Source organism: Urocitellus parryii, chromosome 14, assembly GCF_045843805.1.
Source record: "Urocitellus parryii isolate mUroPar1 chromosome 14, mUroPar1.hap1, whole genome shotgun sequence".
Lineage (NCBI taxonomy): Eukaryota > Metazoa > Chordata > Mammalia > Rodentia > Sciuridae > Urocitellus > Urocitellus parryii.
Genome location: NC_135544.1, coordinates 28,860,441 through 28,879,303, shown reverse-complemented (window position 1 = coordinate 28,879,303; position 18,863 = coordinate 28,860,441). Strand labels below are relative to the sequence as shown.

At 34.7% G+C, this 18,863-nt stretch overlaps 1 protein-coding gene across 1 annotated transcript in view; it reads left to right on the top strand.

Annotated features, from left to right (window-relative positions):
* The window catches only part of Primpol (primase and DNA directed polymerase), a 34,933-nt gene that overhangs the window by 14,348 nt on the left and 1,722 nt on the right, over nt 1-18,863 (top strand). The window contains exons 6-12 of the mRNA XM_026400611.2: nt 2,540-2,827; nt 5,771-5,933; nt 8,279-8,367; nt 10,554-10,643; nt 10,721-10,829; nt 16,420-16,502; nt 16,606-16,652. Of these exons, the coding sequence (XP_026256396.2) occupies nt 2,540-2,827; nt 5,771-5,933; nt 8,279-8,367; nt 10,554-10,643; nt 10,721-10,829; nt 16,420-16,502; nt 16,606-16,652 (869 nt within the window). The remainder of the gene's footprint in view (nt 1-2,539; nt 2,828-5,770; nt 5,934-8,278; nt 8,368-10,553; nt 10,644-10,720; nt 10,830-16,419; nt 16,503-16,605; nt 16,653-18,863) is intronic.

Below are 18,863 nucleotides of genomic sequence, written 5' to 3'. Positions count from 1 at the left end.
ATAAAAAATTTACTAATATAACAAAGTAGCAGCAATAATAAATACAAATGGAAATTTAATAGATATTTGCTGAGTGAATGTATAGAGATTGAGTGTGAAAGCAGAATCTGAGCATGATTATTTCTTTGTTTCCTGTTTACTCCTCATAGTCTTCTCTGTGACTACTGGCCACAGACTAGAAATGGAAAATCCATTGCTAGGAAAGAAAGGGAGAATAGAACTACATATTTCTTCTGAAAGCAGACAACATTTATTATATAGACAAAGGTAAAAAAGCATTTATGTCAGGAAAGCATTAAAAACAAATGTATAGAATGCAAGTTTGGCTATTTGGGGAGCAATGAAAATCTAGTGTGGTTAAGGCAAGAGACATAATCAGACCTGATATATGAGATGTTATCTAAGGCTCTTGGCTCTAAAATTATGAAGTGCCAGAATGAGATGCAGAGAATATAAAGTAGTTCAAACTTTCCCTTCAGTTCCCCTCTCTCAGTGGATCTCTTGATGAAATTTCAAGTTCCTTTTAGAAAGGGGAATTAGAGTTTAATCTATACAAATACGCTTCTGCGCTAGTATCTGAAGTGTCTGTGATTGATTAGTTCTTTTCAATTATTGCCACCCAATATGAGTTGCTGTCTATGAGGAGTGTGGGTAACATGATTCAAGAAGGGAAATAGAAAGCAGAATAGTTTGCTGGGAGTCAGAGTGTGGCACTTAGCTGCTGTCATCATATCCTGGCTAGGTTATCCAAGGTCAAGGGCCTACCTGGCCTCCTCAGCACTACTGTCACAACTTTTATTGTTTTATTGCCTAGTTTAGCCCTCCACCGTGCTAGCTTCATGAAAGAAGGTTCGAATAGTGAGAAACCGCTAGGGAGTTTTAAATTAAAGAGACAAGACTCTAATTACCTTTAAACCAGCTCCAGGACAGCTCCTCCTAGCTCCAGCCTCAAGCCACCTATTGTGGTAGAGGAGAGAGAGAGAGAGAGAGAAACAAAAAATTCTGGGGAAAATCCCATCCAATGAAGATTAAGGGGGGGGGGCAGTGTCCCAAGGTCAGGGGCGATGATTGGGTCTTTGGGGTAGTGGCCAGACACGCCTCTCTATGGACAAGCCCTCGAACCTGGAGAAGGGTGGGGAAACCTCTGACACAGCTATGCCTAAGCGCCTCTCACCCAGCCAGGGAGGTAACTCAAATCAGGTGTGAGGATGGCCTCCCATCGCCTAGGGTGGAGGAGATATAATTTTAAGTTTCTAGGAAAATTAACTGATTCAGTTTATGCTTATTTTACTTGTTGTACTTTTGAGTCATGATTTCTTATCACTCAGTGTTTACCTTCTCTCCCTCATGTCTGTGTATCACTGTAAGGATCAATGCTTTTGCTTTCATTTTGATGATTAGTGTTTTGTAAGAAATTGGATTTATTTCTTTGAATAGGATGTAATTAGAATGTGTATGTTATAATTTAAGGATTCAAGCCTTTTTGGTAAATAAAGTAATAAAAACCCCAGAGTATTACAGTTTTAAAATTAAAACTAAATTTTACTTACATTATTACATTTCTTCAGTATTGTTACACTTAATAGCCAAATTACTACTTGAAGTTGTGCTATAAATAGTAAATGTGAGTTTAAACAAATGTTAGTTTGTCTAAACAACTTTATGTACAGATAAGATGACTCTACTATGAAGAGCTCTTAGGGTAAATGTCAGAGACGAAACCTTTCTAATTGCTTTCATCTAATTGCTTTCACTCTATGAGGCCATAGATCATCCTGGGACTGGTTGGAGGGAGAGGTGGGATCAGCAATCACCTTGGAACTGACAAGTCAGGGTTCTTAGGGCATGTAATGGCAGGTAAAGGGAAAGAATGAGCTTGTGAGAAATTTATTGACTCCAGGGAGGGGAAGAGAGGGGACATGGAATTAGGAATGACGATGGAATGTGATGGACATTATTATCCAAAGTATATGTATGAAGACATGAATTTGTAATAATATACTTTGTATACAACCAGAGATATGAAAAATTGTGCTTTATTTGTGTAATAAGAATTGTAATGCATTCCGCTATCTTACATAAATAAAAAAAATTATTAAAAAAATTTGTTAACTCCATGAGGGTATGGTAGAGATTCTCTCAGTGTTTCTGTCCATTATCTTAGCAGCACAGTTTCCTGATATAAACCCTTCATTCTTTAATCATTGATTGTAAAGATAAGTCTTTTTGATTTGTATTAATAAAATGGTGCTTTTTTGGTGACAGCATGTTAGATTCAGCACCATACTAGCAACATGTAAATGATTTGTTTACAACTGACACCAAGCTCCTATGCTAGGGGAAATTGAAAAAGTAAGAGTACACAGAAAGAAGGAAGTAGCAGGAGACACATGTTACAGCAACAACTCAGTTTCAAAACCGGAAATTAAAAAAACAATAATAAAAAACCCTTACTGTGTAAAATTTTCAGACGTAGATTTATGTTTGGATCTTAAATTGTAGGTTGCATAAAATTAATCACAGTACCTTTTTTCCTTAGGTAATTTTGTCAGAAAGATTCTGCAGCCTGCTTTTCACTTTATTGCCAGTGAAGATGATGATAGAATTCTAGAGATAACAGACCATGAATCTTCCCATTTTTCTGAAGCACCATTAAAACAAGGGAGTTCCTTGAACAAAATGTTGACAGTTAAGGATATGGGACAGAGCTGGGCGTTAAATTTGGAGGAACTGGAGAGACTGGGGTCAGCTGACAAAAGTGGTCCTGATCTTTCATTTTTAATTGTAAAGAACAACATGGGAAAAAAGCATCTTTTTGTGGATCTAGGTAAGTAGATTGACAGCTGTTTATTAGACTGTCCTGGGTACTTTGTAAAAGACAAGTCAGTGCCTGTGCATAGGTATGGTTAGGTTCTTGCTATCACCATTGTTCCACAATGATATTGCGAGTCACCCGCAAAATGTGATCAGTGAGTTCGGGTGCTAGGAATCTACTAGGTTTCTGTTTAGAGATCTTGGGTCCCTGTGGAGTTGAAGCACTAGGTTGGCTTGAGCTCCAAAAGAGAATGCTGTGGCTGGCTGTGCTCTAGTTCTGACATTTGGACCAGCACACCCTAACACTGCTAGAGATTAAATCACTTTCCAAAACAGACACAATGTGAACACGCTGCTCATGTGGTAAAGTACAGGTAGGCATTTTCTAGACTGGGAGATTTGTGGTAGTGGCAGGAGCCATTACATCAGCTTTCTTGCCATGGTCAAATGATGACTTCTTCAACCTGGCCAACCTCCACTGGGTTCTGATCTTTGAACTGAGGATGTAGGAAGCCTTGGGATGAGCAGACTGCAGCCTGATTCAACACATAGGCCAATCAAGAGCCCTAATACAACAGCTCCAATTTTATGTACTAAACCTGATTTTTTTTTTTTTTTTTTTAGTTCTGGGGATTGAACCCAGGGCCTTGTGCATGCAAAGCAAGCACTCTACCAACTGAGCTATATCCCCAGCCCCTAAACCTGATTTTTATGCTGAGTTCATAGCATGAGATGTGATAAATTGTAAGAGCAACATTTTTGTCATGGACTGTTTGAGCACTGCAGAGAACTTTCAGAGTCTAAACAAGATTCTAGGCAAGATTCTGAGGCCAACAGAGATACCAGAAATAGGGAAGTGTTCCTGCTGAATCATATATCTTTCAGATATCCCCAATAAGTACCAGAATTTGGAGAGAGATAAATGCAGTGTACTGGTTTGGAGGTGAACAAGCAAGTAAGTTATGAGTAGAGGAGCCTGCTTCCAAATGACAAGTTTGTTTTATTAGCAGAACATCAATTTTAGTTGAATAAGCCTGCAGTAAACTAGGAAAAATGCATAAGAAGAAGTTGATGGAGAGATAACAGCATTAGCCAGTAAATATACTTTACCCCAGAATTGAAATGTCCATATGAATACCCTAGTTCATGTCAGTTCTGTCTTTGAAAGTTAGGTCACTGGACAGTGGTGAAACTTTCATGATAGTCTTAAAATTTCAACAGAATACCCAGATTTATTTGAATACCAAATGAGTGGAAAATCAAGTCCTAAACTGTCCTTTGAAAAGTTTGGAGATTTAATAGTACATGTCAAAAAGTTTCTTCAAAACTTTTTAATGGGAGCATAACAATAATATATAAAACTACATAATTCATGAGTGCTTAGGCCAATGAATTACTACAAAGTGAACACACTTTGCCAAAACCATTCCACCCCAGGCAAAGAGATGGTCGGGAACCCATGACCTGCTCCATACCCCTCCCCAGGCAGTGTGCCTCTCCTCTCCAGAGGTAACTACAACTCTTCTGTCCTCTAACATGGGTTAGTTTTGTCTATTTTTGAACTTTTTATAATTGGAATCATGTGTATTTAGCTTTCCTTTTCACTCTCTTAATGATGTCTTTGATGAATAAAGTAACCTTTAAATAGTAGTAATACTCTGATTTATCAGTGTTTTCCTCTGTGATTAGAGTTTCTTCTATGTTGTTAGATCTTTCTCTATCCCAGAGTCATGAAGATATTCTCCAGCTTATTTTCTAGAAGTCTTTTGTGTTGCCTTTTTTTTTTATATTTAGATCTGCAGCCTACTTGGAATGCAGTTTTGCTTACTGGGGGATGAGGAGCCAAGATTCATTTTTTCTAATGTGGATTTGCAGTTGTCTCAGCACCATTTGTTGGAGTGACTGCTTTTCCTGCTGCTCACTTTTCCTGCTGCTCAGCAGTACCACCTCTGCCATAAATCAAGTGTTCATATATGTTCTGGCCCATTTCTAGATTTTATTCTGTTTCATTGTTCTATTGATCTGTCCTTGTGCTAGTACCTCACTGTCTTAATTAATGTAGTTTTTTAGTAAGTCTTCATATCTAGCAAAATAATTCCTCTGACTTTGTTCCTTGAAATTTCTTGGCTATACATGACCTTTTGTACATCAATTTAAAATTGAAAATCAACTTTCAATTTAAATTTAACTTTCAATTTTCCATATAAAATAGAAAATAAACACATAAGCCCTATCACAATTTTGATGTGGATTATATTGAACTGGGAGATCAACTTGAGGAGAATTAACATTTTCTTTTTTTTTTAAAGAAAGAGTGAGAGAGAGGGAGAGAGAGAGAGAGAGAATTTTAATATTTATTTTTTAGTATTTGGCGGACACAACATCTTAGTTTGTATGTGGTGCTGAGGATCGAACCCGGGCCGCACGCATGCTAGACGAGAGTGCTACCGCTTGAGCCACATCCCCAGCCCCGAGAATTAACATTTTCATAATATTGTGTCTTCTGATCTATGCATATGATATGTCTTTGCATTTACTTGTATGTTCTTTCATTTCTCTCAGTAATGTTTTATAATTTTCTGAATAGAAGTCTTGTATGTCTTTTCTTAGATTAATTCTAAGTATCTGATATTTTTTGATGCTTTCCTTTTCTCTGGGATTTTACACCATAGATCCTTGCTGTTTTTGTAGCTTCCCAATAGTCTTAATTTTTTTCTGTTATCTTTGTCTAGCTTTTCTATTTGTTTTCAACTGGACAGTTGCTCCTTACTATTTCTGAACATGGCATTCTTCCATGTCAGCTCAAATTTATCTTATATATTGCTTTAATTTTGTTTGTGGCTGTTTGTAGAAAATAATTGTTTCTTCTGGTATTTATATACTAAAATAATATTTGCTGACTGAAAAATAATCACAGAAAACATGCATTAATTTTTTAAATTAATTTTTGATGTAGGAGTTTATACAAGAAACAGAAACTTCCGACTGTATAAATCATCAAAAATAGGAAAGCGTGTCGCTTTGGAGGTTGCTGAAGATAACAAATTTTTTCCTAAACAGTCAAAAAATATTTCTGAAGAAAATCAATATTTCCTTTCTTCCTTGGTCAGCAATGTCAGGTACGCAGTATCAGAACTAAACCACTGTATATTCATGAATAATTATTAATCAGTGGCACTGTATGTTACTAAGATGTGACTTGTATAAGTTCATTCTACTTTAGGACCAAGAAGGTTCCTAACATTCTCTTTCCTCCATTAACTGAAAAATACTAGTAAAAGTTACCTTTTAACCACTTAGTTTTCTCCTTATATCTTTTTTTTTTTGGTTACCAGAGATTGAACCCAGAGGCATTCAACCACTGAGCCACATCCCCAGCCCTTTTTTATATTTTATTTAGAGACAAGGTCTCTCCTAAGTTGCTTAGGGCCTTGCTATGTTGCTGAGGCTGACTTTGAACTCTGGATCCTACTGCCTTAGTGTCCCAAACCACTGGGATTACAGGCATGCACCACTGCATGCAGCTCTTTGTATCTTTTTATGATTATATTTAATTTATTTTCTAGAATTTCTGAAATGATTATCACATCTGTGAAGAAAACACTACTCCTTGTATTGAATTTGAAAATAGTTACAGTTATTTTCTCATTTTCCCACGTACAGACACACATAATCTACATAGCTCTTTTATTCATAAAGTATTTGTTGGGCTAGGAGGGTAGGTAGCTCAGTTAGAATCCTTTGCCCAACATGCTCAAAGCCTTGGGTTTGAGCTCCAGCACTGTCCCTCACCAAAATTTTTCTTGAAATAATTACTTATATGGTTATATCACCTATTTTTTTTCCAACATTATATCATGAATATTTGCCAAGTCAATAATTGGCCAACAGTTAGTTATAAATAAAACTTATTGCCTATATAAATTTTCTATTATGGTAACGTACTTTAACGTACTTTGTTGTCAGATATATTGTTGAACATTTAGGTTCTTAGATTTTGGTCATTTTTTAAAAGTGTGAAAGTCAACCTCATTCATTCTCCTCTTTTCTGAATTGGCAGTTTTGTTAGCCCAAAACATTAGGCTGTGATAGACCAAATCATAATTGACTTCCTATAATTCTTTTCCCTTTGCCTTCCCTAAATAGTTTTTAAAATTTAAATTTTTTTTTTTTTTTAGTTTTTTAGGTGGACACAATGTCTTTATTTTATTTTTATGTGGTGCTGAGAATCGAACCCAGTGCCTCACACATGCTAGGCGAGCACACTACCACTTGAGCCACATCCCCAGCCCCCTAAATAGTTTTTTAAGGAAAAAATTCCATAGAAATTAATTTTAAGAATAAACATTTAAAGTACATTGCTGTAGGGAAAGTTGTGTCAAGATATACAGTTAACAGCTATTATATAGTAGGGTGAAAAGATGGATTTTTAAAAAATTTTTTATTGTATCTTTGTATGTTTGTGTTCCTTTAATAACATCATAGACGTAAGGTCAAAATCTCAGTTTCTTTTCTTTACAGTGAAAACAATAACAACATTTATCTTATAGAATTGTTGGGAGAGTTAAGTTTAATTTGTACACATAAAATATTTACAACAGTTCCCAGCACATGATGTCTGCTCAGAAATGTTCGTTGGTGGTAGTGGCAGTGGCAGCAGCTGCAGTTCTGGAAGTGGTATTAGTGGTATGAAAATTCTTGGACTCTTGCTGCAGTGTCAGTACTAATCTTATATGGAAGTGAAGGATTCTTCTACTGAATAAGACTACCTTAATTGTGTTTTATGAGCCCAAGTAAATACCAAGTATTACATTTCTAGAACTAAAGGCTAACTACTACTACTACTACTATTACTACTACCACTACTACTACTACTACTACTACTTCTTTTTTTTTTTAGTTGTAGATGGATACAATACCTTTATTTTATTTTATTTTTATGTGGTGCTGGGGATCAAACCCAGTGCCTCATGCATGCTAGGCAAGCGCTCTACCACTGAGCCACAACCCCGGCCCCTAAAGATTTTATGATTATCGCCCTTTTTAAATATTACAATAATTTCAAAAAATATCATACTTTAGATTATTGCTTTAGCTGTTATAGAATCCTCAGATTTAAAATCTCTGTATTTGGGGCTGGAGTTGTGGCTCAGTGGTAGATCACTCATCTAGTATGTGTGAGGCCCTGGGTTCGATCCGAAGCACCACTTAAAGATAAATAAATAAAGGTATTGTGTCCATCTACAACTAAAAAATATTAAAAAATAATCTCTAATTGAGGGATTTTAAACTTTAAACAAAAATTTTTAATTGGCAAATCATAGTCTTATAAGGTAGGATTAGTGTCTTTCTGTGCAAATGTGAAATAAAAATAGAATTATTTGGAATTCAGTTTTCTCTGTGAAGTCATGCCACTTTAATTCTAATATAATATTACTTTATTTCTTTTACCTATATTCTTCAGATTTTCAGATACTTTACGAATTCTTACGTGTGATGCACCTCAGATTAAACGAAAGCAAGCTGAGTATTTGAATAGTACCATCACTTCAGGTAACTTTAAGAAAATAATTTCCTATCAGAATTTAAGGATATAAAGTCTTTTTTGCCTTTAAAATTTTAAGTTTAAAGTTCATATCCACTGATCATTTAAAACTACTAATTTCTATGCCAAATAAAAAAAAAAGTTTATGAAAATACTAATCACTAATTTGCATTTTATCATATTTAAAAAAATACAAAAGAATTATACATTGTGTATATAAAATAAACACATTTAAAAATAAAAGCTATAGTTTCTTCCACTCTCCTTTCTACAAAGACAGTAGTCTTCTATTTACCCTCCCAACCTTTTCCTGAATTTCCAATATAGAGAACACTCACTTTTTTAATGGTTACAGAGTGTTTCATGATCTGTTATCATAATTTACCCCTTCCTGTACTAAAGAACATACCGGTTTTTTTCTAAGACTTCTTACATGAACTCTTCAGTAAAATTTTTTCAAAAAATATTTATTTTTTAGTTGTAGTTGCACACAATACCTTTATTTTTATGTGGTGCTGAGGATCGAACCCAGGGCCTTGCACGTGCTGGGTGAGCGCTCTACTGCTGAGCCGTACCCCCAGCCCTCCAGTAAACTTTTTTATTCACTATTTTGGTTTATCATAATTTAAGATAATGAAAACTGAAAACAATGTAAATAATACAATGAAATTGGATTAATTATATACTGTGAAATACTATAAAACCATTAAATTTAGGTTTTTATGATGTGGAAAACAACCATTTGTGATAGAGAAAAAGTAGGCTCTAATATCTGTATATTATGCTCACAAGCTTGTTAAAATATGGATAACTTTTTATATATTTATTTTCTTCTGATTGTTTAACATGTAATATAGACATTGACTTGGAGTCTGTTTCCCTCATTTCTGTACTATTGTTTCCCCAAATTTCTCTAATTACTTATCTGAGAAGTGAAAGATAGATCTTTCTGACTTTGCAAATTAAATGAAATTATAAATAATACATTAAAATGATCACATTAGATTTTTAGGTAGATTTGAGTCATCAGTTCCTTCCAGTTAGACACACAGAGAACACACCTGTACTGAGCAAGTTGAGTTTATTTTTCCTTGAAGCAATGGAGAACTACAGGTATCTTAATAAGAGGGTATAAGAAAAGACTTAAGAGAATCTGAGCATGGATTAGGTGTTTTTAGAGACTATATAAGGAAACATGGATTTATTCTGAATTGGAAAATCAGTAATTGGTTATCTTTTTGTTTTTAGTACTGGGGATTAAACTCAGGAGCACTAACCACTGAGCAACACCCCCAGCCCTATTTTGTATTTTATTTAGAGACAGGGTCTCACTGAGTTGCTTAGTGCCTTGCTTCTGCTGAGGCTGGCTTTGAACTCATGATCCTCCTGTCTCAGCCTCCCGTGCTGCTGGGATTACAGGTGTGCACCACTACAGTACCCAGCTTGGTTCTTTTAAATTTTTTTTTTTTTTTTTTTTAGTTGTAGATGGGTACAATGCCTTTATTTATCTATTTATTTTTATGTGGTACTTAGGATTGAACCCAGTGCTACACATGTGCTAGGCAAGTGTTCTACCACTGAGTTACAACTCCAGCCCAGCAACTGGTACCTTAATAGGTCTTATTTAGACAGAAGACAAATAGATGAGAGGAAGACTGAAGTATTTGTTAGCCAGGATGTGGTGGTGTTTGGCTATTTTTGTGGTTTGGAAAAATGTTCACACTTTGTCTGTTCACAAGTGATTACAGAGAGGGCTTAATTTTGTCTTGAGTCCTCATGACCACAGAGTGACCTTATCTGATGAAATTCTGTGAAGCCATTTATTTTCAAAAGAACCCCAAGGCAAAGAAAGGTACAAGAGCCAGGCCGGCTCATGGCAGCTTGGCCAGTAGAACTAGGAAGTGCCTGGAAGCAAAGGGCTGCTTTTCTCTTTTTCAGACTGAAGAAACCCTTTGACATTAGTAGTTTGAAAATTAGTTAACATTGGGCCTAAGTGAGTTGAATTTTACCTGCTTTCTTGTAAGAAGCAAGAACCTAGTAACTGACTGGAGGGCAAATTGCAAAAAACAAAAACAAAAAACAAAAACTGATGGGTTGCAAAACTCATAATTGTACTAAATAACAATTTAATCAAAGTTTAACATCTAAACTTTTACCTATTTCCATTTATAAATAATAATTCTCTTTGTTGCAGTAGAAACCATTGAAGGTTTTCAGTGTTCACCCTATCCTGAAGTTGATCGTTTTGTTCTTTCTTTGGTGAATAAAAATGACATTAAAGGAGGTAAAGCTTATCTTACTCTTTGTTAATTGTTATATGATAGAGTAACAGTACCTTTAGAAACATTCTCTGCATTTTAGGAATTCGGCGCTGGAGTTACTTTTTCCCAGAAGAATTATTGGTTTATGATATTTCCAAATTCCGGTGGTGTGAAAACATTGGAAGAGCCCACAAAAGTAATAATATCATGTGAGTAATATTGTTTATTAATGAGTTGTATATATTTAATTTATGGTATATTTTAAATGTTTATAAATTTTAAATAAAGTTGAGAATACAAAATTTATGTTGATTTTCTGATAAAATAAGTTGTAATTAAAATAAGTTGTATTTGTTGTAATTAAAAATAAGTTGTATTTGTTGTATTTAGTTAATGTTTTATCATATTTAATTTGAATTTCTTAGTTATTACATTGCTTTTAGTATATACCAGCTTTATTCATACTCTACTTGATAAAATAACCCTTTAGTAAAATCTTGACAAGACTAAAATAGAATTGAGCAGGGAAAGCAAGAAGGCAATGAACAGGTGGACAGATAGTGATGGAAAGATATGCCACTGCTTTTCACTTGCCATTATTTTTTGACACCTTATGGATCTAGATTGAAATTGGGCAGATTTGAGCAAGAGAGAAGCTCCTCAGTTGCTGTTAAGTTGGTGGTAAAAGGGGTGTTCATTTGTTCAAGACAAAGCATGGTATTTATTGAATGCTTTCTTTGTATGCCAGGCTCTGTTTTAGGAATTTTCTTTAAAATGCCCCCAACAAAAGGAAAAAAAAAAAACATAAAAGTAGAAATAGAATTTTAAATAATATGGGATATGGTTAGATAGAGATAAACTAGAAACCCAATAATGAGTTAAGCTATGAGAAATTTTGCTGTTTTATGTCTAATGTCAAAGCTGAGATTCCTGGGTAGTCAAGCTGCAGTACAGCACATGCACTAGACAGGAGGAAATGATCATGAAGATTTCCTGGAGAGCTGGAAAACGTGCTGGTAGCATGATTCAGTGCTGCCCTTGACATACTCGCTTTAATTCAGTTTAAAAAGCCATCATAAACTGTATGTACAATACTAACACAAACTGTGAAGGTGTAGATCACTCATAGTCCCACAACCTAGGGAGAATTTTAGATATAATTTTCATGTATCTTTCTAGTCTTTTTTTAATGTATATAAACTTACCCAAAAAAGTCATTGTCATATACTGATCATACCGATTTGTATTATGTATCCATGTCTATTTTGCTCTTTAATTGTGAAATATATAAATTTTATTTATTTTTGGTTTTTAATTTATTCCATATTTTTAATTTCTACATTATAGTTGTACATAATGGTAGGATTGTTACATATTCATATATGGACACAATATAACAATATAATTTGTCCAGTATTATTCCCCAGTAATTCCCTTTCCCTCTTCTCCCTTGATCCGTTTCTTCTCCTCTTCTGATCTCCCTTCAAGTTTTATGAGGTTCCCCACCACCACCTGTTTTTCTCTCTAGCTTCTGCATATGAGAGAAAATTTGACTCTTAACTTTCTAAGTTTGACTTATTTTGTTTAACATATGTTCTCAAGTTTATTCATTTTCCTGCAAATGACATAATTTTATTCTTTATGGCTGAATAAAGCTCCATTGTGTATATATCCACATTTTCTTTGTCTTCATCTGTTTGACTCCAAGACTAATTCCATAACTTGGCTATTGTGAATTGTACTGCTATAAACATGGGTATGTATATATCATTGTAATATGATGACTTTAATTCCTTAGGATAAATACTGAGGAGTGGTATAGCTGAATCATATGGTGGTTCCATTTGTAGCCTTTTGTCCTAAGTCTCCACACTGATCCTTATAGTGGTACTAATTTAAAATCCCACTAACTGGAAAAATGTTCCTTTTTCTCCACATCCTCTCCAGCATTTATTATTGTTTGTATTCTTTGGGGGGATGGTGGGGGGGAGTGGGTGGGCGGGTACTGGGGATTAAACTCAGGGGCACTCAACCACTGAGCCACATCCCCAGCCCTATTTTGTATTAATTGAGATATAGAGTCTCACTGAGTTGCTTAGTGCCTTGCTTTTTGCTGAGGCTGGCTTAGAGTTTGCGATTCTCCTGCCTCAGCCTCCCAAGTGCTGGGATTACAGGTATGTGCCACTGTGCCTGACTACTGTTTGTATTCTTGATGATGACTGCCATTCTGACTAGTGTGAGATGAAATCTTAGTGTAGTTTTGATTTACATTTACCTAAGTACTAAGGATATTGAACCTTTTTTCCTATGTTGTCCATTTGTATTCTTTTGAGAAGAGTTTATTTATTTTCTCATTTATTAATTGGGTTATTCTCTTGGTATTAATATCCTTTATATATTCTGGATATTAAGTCTCTGTCAGAAGACTAGTTAACTCATTTTCTGATATTCTATAGGTTCTTTCTTCACATTCTTAATTTTTCCTTTGCCAGACAAAATTTTTATAATTTGGACCCATCCCATTTATTAACTCTTGGCATTACTTCCTAAATTTATGGGTTCTCTTGAGAAAGTAGGAATTGCATAATTTCTAGGTCTTGATCTGTTCTGAGTTGACTTTTGTACAAGGTGAGAGAGAAGGATCTGGTCTCCTTCTTCTACATATGGATAACCAGTTTCCCCAGTAGCATTTATTAAAAATACTGTTTTTCCCCCCAAAGTATGGTTTTGGCACCTTTGTCAAGGATCAGATGACTGTAGCTGTGTGGGCTTGTCTCTGGGTCTTCTATTCTGTATCATTGGTCTGTGTGCCTGTTTTTAGGCCAATACCATGCAGATTTTGTTACTGTAGTATAATTTAAAGTCAGGTATTGTGATGCTTTCAGCGAGGCTTTTATGCCTTAGAATTGCTTTGACTATTCTGGGTCTTTTATTCTTGCAAATGAAGTTTAGGACTGTTTTTTCTAGATCTGTAAAGAATGTCATTGATATTTTGATGGGAATTGCACTGAATTTATATAGTGCTTTTGGTCGAATGATCATTTTAAGAATATTAATTCTGTCTCTCCATGAATATGAAAGATCTTTTCAACTTCTTGTGTCGTCTTCAGTTTCTTTTTCAATATCCTATAGTTTTCATTGTAGAAGTCTTTCACCTCCTTGATTATTCTTAGGCTTTTTTTTAGAGGCTATTATGAATGCCTTTTTTTTTTCTGATTTTTTTAATGACCACCTGTTATATCTGTCACCCACTTATGAAACAGAACTATATTAAAATAATACCTGGTGGGCCCAACTCCCATTTCTTGTTTTCTTAGGCTTTCAGAGATAATAGTATTTTCCTGGATTTTATGTTAATTTTTCATTTGCATGGCTATTTGTGGACATTGTTATGCAAATTCCCTAATACACAGTTGCAACAGTTTCTTAAAGCATATATTTAAAAGTGGAATTGCTGTCATAGAGTATGGATGTTTAATTTTACTAGATAATAAATTGTTTTCTATTTTTTTAAAGAGAGAGAGAGAATTTTAATATTTATATTTTAGTTTTCGGTGGACACAACATCTTTGTTTGTATGTGGTGCTGAGGAGTGAACCTGGGCCGAACACATGCCAGGCAAGCACGCTACCACTTGAGCCACATCCCCAGCCCATAAATTGTTTTCTAAAATGGTTATCCTAATTTATACTATTTTCAACAGTGTTTTTTTTTTTTTTAAAGAGAGAGTGAGAGAGGAGAGAGAGAGAGAGAATTTTTAATATTTATTTTTTAGTTCTCGGCGGACACAACATCTTTGTTGGTATGTGGTGCTGAGGATCGAACCCGGGCGGCACGCATGCCAGGTGAGCGCGCTACCGCTTGAGCCACATCCCCAGCCCCTCCAACAGTGTTTTACGACTTTATATTGCTCCATATTCTCACCAACACTTCAGAAAAGTGAGATTTTAAAAATTTGTTTTGCTAATCTGGTAGTTATAATCTTGTTTTCTGTGGTAACTAATGAAGTTGAGGATTATATTATTAAAACATCTCACATAAATTAGAGATCTTATTTAATACCAAGATTTACTAACTTTTGGGATACCAGGGATTACAAGGCATAGGCCAGGCAGAGGAAGGCCTGGGACAGCTGGCACTTGCACTGCTGCTTGAGGTTGAAACCCAAGGCAGAAGTGAGCAGTCACCACACACAGCAGGGAGCACTGAGGTTATGAAACATCTGTATTTTATACTCATATAGTTACATAGCATGGGTGATGTTTCCGGGGGAACAAACCCTTATTAATCCCTAGATTCTAGATTTATTACCATATGTAATCCTAAAGCCAGAAAGATACTGCAAAGAACATGTATAAATGAGAACTGTCCTAGCATTTGGCCCAGAGGTGCCCAGATTTTCTTGTTTTATGGTGCCCTAGTGTTTTAGTAATTCTTTTAATATTTGCTCCAGGGTCAAAAGGAATACCTAAGAGTTTTGTTAATTAGCTACTTTGAAACAATTTGATTAGTAATTATGTCCTAACAGTTTTGTTGCTGTTATATAATATTTATAAATTGGAAGAAGATATTTTATTTCATTCTTAAATATTATTACTTGTTAATGGATAATATGTCCTTTGGGGCATTGCATAGCCTCTTAAACCTTGGAGTGTAGATACCATCACTTCCTCCTCATATCATTCCACATTGATGTTGATACCTTTTTTTATCACAACCACCACCCAAAATCCCAACTCCACAAAGGATATCATTGAAAGGAATGAAGTGCAATGTAATATTGAAGATGGAAACACAAGTGGTTTTGGGATGCTTGACAAATGTCAGGTGTAACTGATTCTTAGAAGGATTTAAATATCCTACAGTGCCCCAGGGTACTTGAATGTATAGTTTGAAAACTACAGCATTAGCCTGTGTCAATTTGTTACTGGAAGGTAAACAACTAGATTAGACCAAGTCATTTCTTTTTTTCTCCTGGTACAAGTCCCTTACCACTTGCCTGCCCGCCCTCTACCCCACCAACCACCATGTGGAATGTTAGCCATTCTATTTCCTTCTCTGTAAAACGGGATGTTTTAAACTACTTAATTAAATTTTTGAGAATTTTAAGATTTAAGATTTCTGTTATATTTATTTTGCTTAATTTATTTTTATTTAGTACTTTTACAAAAATTTTCAAAGTTACTGGTAAACATTCATAGTACTCTTTAATAAGCTTTAGTATATGCTGCATTTGATTTCTATTTGTCTGCCTTATTTTTTGACTCACCTTGCAGTAATTTCATTAGTCTTCCAATTTTGACCTTCATTCCTTTTACTTAACATTTTATTATTTCCTACATTTTATTTTATTAGGGGTGATTCTGATGTCTTTTCCCAAATATTTTGAGTCCTTATTAAACTTTTTTCCTTGGTTATTTGTCTTTGAGCTATAAATTACCAGAATGCTTTTTAAAATATTGATTTATTTGGTAGAAGATTGTTTATGGATAGATTTGCTCATCCTCAGTTTTGTCAATTTTTTTCTTTGCTTACATATTTTGAAGCTGTATTACATGGCTAATTCAGGGTTAAGAATTCTGTCGTGTGGGGGAGCTTTTGCAGATTTCTACATTCTTGCCTGAAGTCCATTTTGTGTGAATTTTAACTACCAGTTTTCTTTTGATTAGTGTGTATTTTCTATTTTACTTTAAAAATTTCTCCATATTTGTTTCATGCATATCTCTTATAAGTAGCATATAGCTGAATTTGTCTTCTATATAATATGGTTATTAATACTTTTTTGTTTTAAACATAAAGGATTCTGGTTGATCTGAAAAATGAAGTTTGGTATCAAAAATGTCATGACCCTGTATGCAAAGCAGAAAACTTCAAATCTGACTGTGAGTAGTTCATTTTTTCATTAACAACAAAGTAAAAACTAGATATCTGTCTATAATAGTTTTTCTATATCTGTATAATAGTTTGACTGTCTTTCTGATTCAGATTTTCCATTACCTGCTGAAGTCAGTCTTCTGTTTCTTCTCAAACAGGTAGGTGCAGTTTTTCATCTTTCTCATTACTAATTGGTTTTTGGCATAGTAGAATAAGTGAGCAGTCTCCAGATATCTTTTAAACAGAATGGTACCTGTTTTCACTTAGGAATATAGTGTAGTGATTTTCCCATCTTAGCACACATCTGATAATTTTTATGTCATTGCTGCATAAGAAATTATATAATCAATTATTTAACTAGTCCCAGATGCTTCGAAAGTTTCTCATTTTCACTTTACAAAAAGTAAGCCAAAGTAGCCATCTTTTTGTTTCTTTGAACAACCACGGCTGTAGGATGAATTTCTAGAAATAGAATTGCACCAAAGAATATATACAGTTTTAGTTTCAATAGCTATTATCAGACTGCCAAAGCAGCATTTTTCTTTGGTCTTTTATTTACTCAAGTGATTCATTTTCAGTGTAGAAGAAAAATAGAAAATACATACAAAGGGGAGAAAAATCTTTCCCACTCATAATTTGACTTGATGTGAAATTTTAGCATACATCTTCCAGAATTTGTATCTATACCTGTTCTTGTATATTTTTATAAGTCATAATACACAAACTATCTGGTAGGGGTTTTTCCCCCCTAAAATGTCACAAATGTATTCAACAAAACCTGTTATCAAATTGCTGTCCATAAATCAGAGTTCTATAAAAAATTGGACACCTAATAACACTACTTTCCTTTCCCAACACTGGATGTTCACCTTCTATTCTTTATTAATGAAGTCAAACTCTTCTCATATTTACTATTTGTATTTCTATTATGAATTGCATGTATCTCTCCTTTGTCCATTTTTCTATGACATTAATGTTTTATAAGAAATTTTATTAGAAGTTGAACCTAGAGTGCTTTACCACTGAGCCACATCTTGAGCCCTTTTTATTTTTTATTTTGAGACAGGGTCTCGTTGAATTTCTCAGGGCCTTGCTAATAAGTTGCTGAGGCTGGCTTTGAACTTGTGATCCTTCTGTTTTAGCCTCCTGAGTTGCTAGGATTACAGGCATGAACCACCATACCCAGTTGTGGTGTTGTACTTTTAAATCTTACCTTTGTCTTCTGGGTCATATCTATGAGCACTTTTATACCATTATGGCTAGAATAAATTACTTGCTATAAGCTGAACAAGTGCTTGAGTTTATAGTCTAGAAAACCCACATTATCTATTCAATTAAAAATTATCTTAAAAAATTATCTACTGAAATAACTCATGTCTCCAAGTTTAGAATAGTGGAAATCCCAAGAGCTGGATATAAAAGAACCAACACCTCCAAATACTCTGCCAAACTGCCTGGTTTGAAAGTGTTTATAAATAACTAAGAACTAATTTTAAAAAATGAAATTGTCTCTCTTAGGAGGAGGAGGGATGTGTCATCCTTGATGGGAGTGTTATTTTGATGACTGGTTTCAGCTGATTTTTTTTTTCTTTTATTGTTGGTCGTTCAAAACATTACATAGTTCCTAATACATCATATTTCACAGTTTGATTCAAATGAGTTATGAACTCCCAATTTTATCCCGTATACAGATTGCTGTATCACATCAGTTACCCTTCCATTGATTGACATATTGCCTTTCTAGTGTCTGATGTATTCTGCTGTCTGTATTATTCTCTACTATCCCCCCTCCCCTCCCCTCCCCTTTTCTCTCTCTACCCCTTCTACTGTAAATCACTTCTTCCATTTGAATTATCTTGTCTTACCCCTCCTTTCCTCTTATATGTCATTTTGTATAACCCTGAGGATCGCCTTCCATTTCCATGCGATTCCCCTTCTCGTTTCCTTTCCCTCCCACCTCTCAACCCTGTTAATGAAAATCTTCGTCTCAAGCTCTTCGTCCCTACCCTGTCCTTGTTTCCTCCCCTTATATCAGAGGAGTCATTTGGTATTTGTTTTTTAAAGATTGACTAGCTTCACTTAGCATAATCTGCTCTAATGCCATCCATTTCCCTCCAAATTCTATGATTTTGTCATTTTTAAATGCAGAGTAATACTCCATTGTGTATAAATGCCACATTTTTTTAATCCATTCATCTATTGAAGGGCATCTAGGCTGATTCCACAATCTTGCTATCGTGAATTGTGCTGCTATGAACATCGATGTAGCAGTGTCCCTGTAGCATGCTCTTTCAGCTGATTTTTAAATTTATTTTTCTGCTTATTTGAAAATACCACAAATATGACAAGTTGAAAGTACTTTTGGCATA